The 8,799-nt window shown below is 27.0% G+C and overlaps 1 protein-coding gene across 1 annotated transcript in view; it reads left to right on the forward strand.

Moving 5' to 3' along the window:
- Positions 1-8,799, forward strand: part of LOC117172106 (aconitate hydratase, mitochondrial-like) — a 53,292-nt gene that overhangs the window by 6,581 nt on the left and 37,912 nt on the right. Inside the window, exon 4 of the mRNA XM_033359886.1 lies at positions 7,185-7,940. Coding sequence (XP_033215777.1) covers positions 7,185-7,940 — 756 coding nt within the window. The remainder of the gene's footprint in view (positions 1-7,184; positions 7,941-8,799) is intronic.

The raw sequence follows: 8,799 nt of genomic DNA on the forward strand, positions 1-8,799 counted from the left end.
TTTGAAAATTCGTTTCTTTTTTCATTAAAAATTAAATATTTAAACTTAGTATGTAACTTTTTCATTTCTGGTTGAAATTTAACACTCTATACTAGAAAATTCGTCTTTTCTAATTGAAAATTCTAGTATTTTATTGAAAAATTGTCTCTTTTGGTATGAAACTAACTAATCTTCTTGGGAGAAAAGTCAACTTTTTCGTTAAAAATTCAACTATTTGGTTGAAACTTTAACTATTTTGTTGGAAATCCGATTCTTTTTTGTTGAGAATTAATTTTTTCAACTGAAAATATAACTATTTCATTTATGTTTGAAAGTTGATTTTCTTAATTTAAAATTAATCTTTTCTAGTTGAAAATTCAACTATTTGGATAAAAATTCATGCATTTTTATGAAAACTCGTGTCTTGGTAGAAAATTATTCATCTAGTTTCGAAATTCAACCATTTCGTTGAATATTGAACTCTTTAGTTGAAAGTTATTTTTTTAAAGATTCATCATTTTAATCGAAACTCCATCTATTTTGTTGAAAATTCGTTTTTTTTTTAAATTAAAAATTAAATATTTAAACTGAATATGTAACTTTTTCATTTCTGGTTGAAATTTAACACTCTATACTTGAAAATTAGTCGTTTTAATTAAAAATTCTAGTATTTTAGTGAATAATCGTCTCTTTTAGTATAAAACTAATCTTCTTTGGTGAACGGTAAACTTTTTCGTTAAAAATTCAACTATTGGGTGAAATATTGAAATCTTTTTCTGAAAATTATTTTCTTTTAAGATTAATCTTTTATGTCGATAATGTATCCCTTGTCGAAAAGTGAGCTATTTTGTTGAAAATTCGTTTATTTGTTCATTGATGATTGATCTGCTTGGTTGAAAAGTCATCCTTTGTTGTTAAAAAAATTTAAGATTGATAAACTTCATTGAAAATTCCAGTTTCGTAAAAAATTGAACTCTTGGGTTAAAAATGAATTTTTGGATTAAAAATTCATATTTATTTGCTTGAAATTTAATAACTATTTGATAGAAAATTAACTTCTTTTATAATAAAATCATATTTTCGCATTGATAATTTACTTACTTTGTAGATGCTCGTCTTTCTGGCTTCAAAATTCAACAATTTTGCTGAAAAAAAATTTTTTTTCTATGTAATCTTCTTGATATAAAACCATCTTTTTTTGAAAATATATTTTCTTGAAATATAATTTCTTTTTGTTACATTTTTTTCAAATTTAACTATTTTGTTTCTAGTTTAAATTGTATGCTTTATAAGTTGGAAATTTAACTGTTTGGTAGAAAAAAAATCGTCTTTTTGGTAGAATTAAATTTATCAAAAATTCGTTTTTCTTAATAGCAAGTAATTGTTTAAACTAAAAATTTAGCTGTTTTATTTTGAGATAAAAAAAGTCTCTTTTTTAATTGAAAATTCAATTTTTGTATTGGAAGTTTCTGTATCTTGTTGAAAATTCATCTTTTGGCAGAAAATTATTTTTCTCGATTCAAAATTCATCGATTCAAAATTGAAATTGCAGCGAATTTATTTTTTTACCGGGAATTTTACAAATTTTTACAAGAATCGGTCCAAGTTCGATTTCAACAATTCTTTAAATAATTAGTAGAGTATTCATCTTTTTGAATAAATTGAAACCAACTATTTAGAGTAAACAGTTTAAAATTGAGTTCTTTAAAATAGTAAGCCTGGAATCGTTACAATTTCGAAGAGCTTTTAAACCTTGAACGTTAAAATTTTAATTGTTGTTTTTGAAAAATGTTTAATTTTTAAGTGAAATTGTTGATTTTGATGTATAAGTAACAAATTGAACACTTATTATTTTTAGAAAAAATTTGAGTAGTTTTAAGGGATATTTAAGAGTTTTGAAAAGATAAAAAATTATTATGCAAACTCTTAAAAAAATTCCTTAAAATCTTCCAGATTCTTTTTTGACAATTTTGTACATCTTTTTAAACTTTTTAAATAATTCTCTTAAAATCATTGTTCAAAATGAAAAATGATTTTCAGTTTTCCTAGGAATCTTAAAAAAATGTTTTTATTCCTTTGAAGTTTTAAGTTAGGATATCATTTCAAATGTTAAATTAATTTTTCAATCTTAAAAACTTTTAAATAGCTTTTAAAATTCTACAAATTTCTTCTACAAGTAACAAATGTTCCATTGTTATTTATAGATCACAATTTTAAGGAAATTTGTTTAATTTGCAGGATTTCCTAAAAATTATAGAAAAAATTCAATTCATTTTAAAAGATAATTAGAAGTTATGAAAAATTTTTTAAATAGTTTTAAATTTTAACAAATTTAAAACAACTTCCAGATTTCTCAAAATTTTGAAATAATATTTTTAAACTTCTCAAGGATGTTCAAATTATTTCAAATAAAAATAATTTAACTTCTGATTTAAGAAGTTTTCAGTTAAAGAAAAAAATCAATTTTTCAATGTTTAATGTTTCTAGCTTAAAATTCCTTAAAATGATATAATTTTGACCATTTTAAAGTTCATTAAATTATTTTTTAATTTAGAGCATGGAAAGTGATAACGTGGATTTGCATTTTTTCTATTGAAAAATGTTAGTACCTTTCATTTCATACCTGTAAATTATTCAGCATTTCAATACAAAATTTGTTAATTAAAAACTTAAATTTCAATTTTAAAAGTTCAAAATTTAACAGTTCCACTTTGAGTGTTTTCATTTAAAGCTCAGTTTTTATTACTTGATATGGCATTTTTTTAGCTACAGTATGGATTTTTTTAAATTTCATTGACCATGAAAAATGTTTGCGTACCTGGAAATTACTGGAAATTTATTTCTTGGATTAAAATGTCCACCCTGAATTATGAACAACTTACGGCTATGATAATGTTTTTTACAAAAAAATGGGAGTTTGTAACATACAAAAATATTATATATTAATTCTGAAGTTGAGATATCAATTGTCATCAGTTATGAAAAATGTTATACTTGCTTTTCTATTATTTTGGATACTAGATATGATGAAATACAAAAATTTAGTATCAACATTAATTTTAAATTTAAATTAAAAACTTACAAGACAAAACATAATCGCGCCTGCTTGTGTTCTGATTTAATAAAATTTGTAGTTTCTAATAAAAGTATTACGTTTATTATTTTTTGCTAATCACGCTGTTATTTTTAAAGGAAATATCTCCTTTTATAAAAGAAGAATTTCGCGATTCCTATACTTGATCTCCATTCGATTATAACTGTTCTGATAAACTACTTTTTTTACGTAAAGTATAATTAAAATTTGTAATTTAAAGTAAATACTGATTGCTATTATTTGTTGAGTTCTAAAAATTTGAGCTGTTTCTTTTTTCTTTTTGTAAAAACGTACTTTTTTACATTGGTATAATATGAGGTACATTACAAATTATGTAAAAAGTCCTTATTATGTAAAAAATACATTAAAAGAAGCAAAAATAAAAAACGGCTCTAAGAATGATTGAAATTTTTCTTGGAAATTGTTTCTGAAGCATTCTAGGATTCAATTAATATGTTAATTTTAAAAAGTTTTGAATAATTCAAAAAGACATAACAATTTCTTGAATTTGTCTCAAAGTACCAAATAAATTAATTTCAACTAAGAAAGATTAATTTTCAACCAAATAGTTGAATGTTAAACAAAACAATCAGTTTTCAACAACAAAATAAAATAGTTAAATTTTCAGTTGAAATAATTAATTTTCCACACAGATTTTCAAACAAGAAAATTAATTTTCTTCCAAAAAATACCATTTTCCAACAAAAAACATGAATTTTCAACGAAATAGTTGAATTCAGGCCTAAAAGAGATTAATTTTTAACCGTAAATGGAATAGTTAAATTTTCAGTTATTAATAATTTATTTTAAATCAAAAAATAATTTTCAACAAATTAGTCAAAATTTAAATCAAAGCGATGAATTTTCAAACTAAAATTATGAATCTCTGACTGGAATAGTTACATTTTAAACCGAAAATATGAATTTTAAACTAAAATTATGAGACTTTGATAGTTGGACTTTCCACCAAAATGATGAATTTTTAAGCAAGGATATTAATTTCTACGAAAAAGACCAATTTTCAACTAAAACCGATGAATATTTAAATAAACTAAGAATATTCATTTTGAATAGTTAATTTCAGTTTAAAAATTAATTATTTGAAAAAAAACTAAAGAAAGTTACATTTTTGAAGAAAGTGGTGAATTTTAAACTAAAATGATGAATATTTAACAGGAATAATTATTTATATATTCAGTTTAATAAAAAAAATGTTTAAAAAACGAATTTTCAACAAAATTGTTAAGCTTTGCAAATAATGAATTTTCAACTAAAATGATAAATCCTCAACTGAACTAGTTTAATTTTAAACCAAAAAAGATTATTTTTGACAAAATTATGCATCTTAAACTGAAATAGTTAATTTTTTTACCAAAAAACTGAATTTTCAACTAAAATGATGGAAGAATCAATGGAATAGTCGTGTAAATTTTCAATTTAAAAAAATTAATTTTTAACAAAATAGTTAAAGTATCAACTGTAATAGTTAAATTTTCAGTAAAAAAAAATTAATTTTCAGCCAAGGAAAAAACGAATTTTTAACAAAAAACCTTTTCAACTAAAATTATGAACCTTGAAGCAAAAACATTAATTTTTAACAAACGAGTTCAACTTTTAACCAAGTAATTACATTTACATTCTAAAAAATATGAATTCCGAACGAAAAATGTATTATTTGACATTTCAGCGAAAAAAGATAAAAATTGTCAATAAAAAAAAGTTGAATTCAACAAAAAAGGTCCAAAATACAAAAATTAAACCGTTTTGGATTCATTATGACTCCAGCAACCGACTGAACAAGGATTATTTAAAACACTTAAATTTAATTTTTTTTTTTTTGCAAAAAACTGAAAATAAACCCACTTTTTTCATTTTTGTTTTTGTTTTTTCGTCGCCATTTTTTTATTTTTGCATGTATATCAGAACTCCTATTTCAGCTGGTTGCTGGAGTCATACTGAATCTAAAACTGTTTAATTTTTTGGTTTCGGACCGTTTATTCTGGAGATTTTTACAACAGCACGGACCTACCTACTTTTGGAGGAGTTGACTTTGACTGACGATTTTATGTACAAAAATAGCTTTTTTTGAGCGTTTCGAAGTAGAATAATGCATTAAGGATGTACAATAGCTATTATTAATTTCTGTAAATCTTGACGGTAGCTTCTATGCACACTTCAGAAAAAAAATAATTCAGATTAAAATTATTTATTAAATAGTAGTTATTTAAAGATTCAGTTTTTCCTTTCGCTTTAAGGAAAAGTTACCATTTTTATTTAATCCTAATGATTAAGGCATCATTTTATTCTTTGAAGGATTCTCTAAATTTCTATTTGGGTTGATTTTATTTTAAAAATGTTATGGAGAAATCATACAGTTATTATACAGTCAACGAAGCATTTTAGTTGGAAGTCTTTAAGAACAGCTCCGATTTTGTTTATTTAAAAAAAAATTTTTTTATATTATTTAAAATCAGAAACCTTTTGGAGAAAGCAAACAAATAGCTAAAAATTAAATCAAAATACAGTAAAAAATGTTCGAACAATTACTTATCATTTTTTTTTATATAATAATGCAGTGACATAAAATTAATATACATAACACAATATGTAATGTGTTTATTTATTTAGTATATAAACAATTAATGGTGAGAAATTTAATATTCTATATCAGAAATTACTGAAAATATAATAAAATTTTATGTAGACTTATTTATCATTTTTTTAAAATACTTTATTAAATGTAAATAATTTAGTGCTTTACTCACATATACAAAAAATAGAAAATTTAATTTTCATTAATATGCTGCGTATCAGAGATACGATTAATCGTAGACAATTAGTTGCAATAGATAATGACTATCGATTTCCAAAATTACTTTCCCATGGTCTCTTTTCATGATAATATCTCGAAGAGATCAAAATTATTTGTAATTAATTATTTCAGATCTTTAATAATAACTATAACTCTTGCGAAAAAACATTATAGGGAATTCAAAAGTATTCAGAATGAGCCGTCCAAAAACACATGAAAAATATAAATGTGAAGAACAATTTTTTGAAATTAAAAAAAAATCAAAATAAATTCTTACAAAACTCTCTTATTCTGAAAACAGAATAATTTTGTACTAAATAATTTAATTTTTAACCAAAAACATGAATTTTCAACCGAGAAGATTTATTTTTTGGAGAAAAAGGCGTATTTAAAAAAATATATGAATTTTTAAACAGTTTATTGGATTTTCAAACTATAAAAGATAAATTTTCGTCCAAATAGTTGAATTTTCTTTGGAGAAAAATAAATTTTACCACTATAATTTTCAATAAAAAAATTAATTTTTTACAGAAAAACTGAATGTCTAAAAAAATAGTTAAAGTTTTAATCAAGTAGAGGAATTTTTAACTAAAGTGATAAATCTTCACCTGAAATAGTTTAATTTTTATTTAAAAAATAAACAATCAAACAAAAGTCAAGGACTTTTTAAAAAAAATTAAAATTGTCAACCAAAGATATCAATTTTCAACTAAAGCCATGCACCAAACAATACATTTTTAACAAAGTACTTCAACTTTTAACTAAATAGTGGAATTTTCGACCAAATTGATTAATTTTATACCTTGAAAGATGAATTTTCAACAAAATATAACGCAATAGTGTGTCAAGCATGTACATATTTCTTGACCCAAGCAGCAAATTTTTACGATGTAAATATATAATTACTGATATACAATTTATTTTAACAACTTTTTTATTCTGAAATTACTATATAAAGAGATTTTCAGAAAAAAATGGGAACAAAACTTAATTTTTTAAATAAAAATCATAAATATTGTTTAAACAATATAAATAATTGTTTACCCCCACCAAAAGGTTTCTGATTTTAAATAATACAAAAAAAATTATCAAAATTGGAGCTGTTTTTTTGAGGACTTTCAAATTTTGTCTGTTTTATGTATTCATTGATTATACTATAATAGAACTTTTTTTGTCGATTTCATCAATCATTTTAAAGATAGGCTACTTTTGAATTTGTTTGTACGTAGTGTACATCCTTAACTATGCCAGATTGAAATTTCTCTCCCACAACTTCAACAATCAATTTTAAATTTCCAGGCCTACCAAAGGTGGCCGTTCCCTCCACAATCCACTGCGATCACTTGATCGAAGCGCAGCTGGGTGGCGAACAAGATTTGCAGCGCGCGAAGGAAGTGAACAAGGAAGTCTACAATTTCCTGAAAACCGCAGGAGCCAAATACGGAGTCGGATTCTGGAACCCCGGCTCAGGTATCATTCATCAAATCATCCTCGAGAACTACGCATTCCCCGGTCTCCTGATGATCGGTACCGACTCCCACACCCCCAATGGAGGTGGATTAGGAGGACTGTGCATCGGTGTCGGAGGTGCTGACGCTGTCGACGTAATGGCCAACATCCCCTGGGAATTGAAGTGCCCCAAGGTGATTGGAGTGAAGCTGACTGGAGAATTGAAGGGCTGGACGAGTCCGAAGGACATCATTCTCAAAGTGGCGGGAATTCTCACTGTCAAGGGTGGCACTGGTGCCATTGTCGAGTACTTTGGCCCCGGAGTTGACAGCATCAGTTGCACTGGAATGGCGACTATTTGCAACATGGGTGCTGAAATTGGTGCCACGACTTCCGTCTTTCCCTACAACGACCGCATGAAATCGTATCTGCAAGCGACGGAAAGAGGCGACATCGCCTCGGCTGCTGACAATTTCAGAGGATCTCTGCTGACTGCTGATCCTAATGCCAAATACGACCAGGTGGTAGAGTTGGACCTTTCTACTCTGGAACCCCATGTCAATGGACCTTTCACTCCCGATCTTGCGAATCCGATTTCCAAACTTGGTAAGTTTAAACACTTGAATGAGAATGTCACCGAGAATAAAACCGAGAAATAAATTCTCGGTGAATTTATGAGAACCCTACCGATAGAAATCTCTGAGTATTCTCCAGCGAAATAGCCTGGCCCATTTGAGACTATAAGCAGAGTCGATTTGAAACAATTTAGTCTCTGAGATAGTCTGAGAGATTTGGGTTCTTTTGAAGGTCCCTAGTGATCCGTTTAAGAGTGGTGCGACGGACTTCGCTAATCCGACTCTCCCTAGCTGCAGGGCGTGCCATGCACACCCCGAGCATTTAGCTCACATACTATAAAAATGCAGGAAAAATTTGAGTAAAAGAAACTTTATGGGAATGTTTTTGATATATACAGGGTGGACACGCTGGGGCTTACAAATTATTAACACTTTTTTTCTAATTAATGAATTTTTTCATTATACTTATTCTCTAGCAATCACCCCAAGCGAAGAACCTCACGAAGCCGTTCTGTAAGGTTCCCCACTTGGGTCCATTAATAGCCAAGGTCTTTGTTTCAGGCGTCGTTCACTCTACTGACACTCTTTTTATTAACCATTTTCCGCCATACTTTGCTGTCCTGGCATACTTCTCTAGCTTCTTTTATGTCCATGCATTTTTTCATGCAGGCTCTCGTGTTTCTGTGACTTCTTATGTCTCTTCTAAGTAGGGTCGCATTCACACATTCTAACCATTCTTTCCGTGGTCTACCTCTGGGCACGTTGCCATTTACTTTACCTTGATTCAATTGTTTCGTTAGTCGTTCATTTGGCATTCTGTCAACATGTCCGAACCATCTTAACCGATTTCTTTCCCATGTGTCTACTAGCGTCTCTTCTGCACCACATTC

Source organism: Belonocnema kinseyi, chromosome 4, assembly GCF_010883055.1.
Source record: "Belonocnema kinseyi isolate 2016_QV_RU_SX_M_011 chromosome 4, B_treatae_v1, whole genome shotgun sequence".
NCBI classification, from domain to species: Eukaryota; Metazoa; Arthropoda; class Insecta; order Hymenoptera; family Cynipidae; genus Belonocnema; species Belonocnema kinseyi.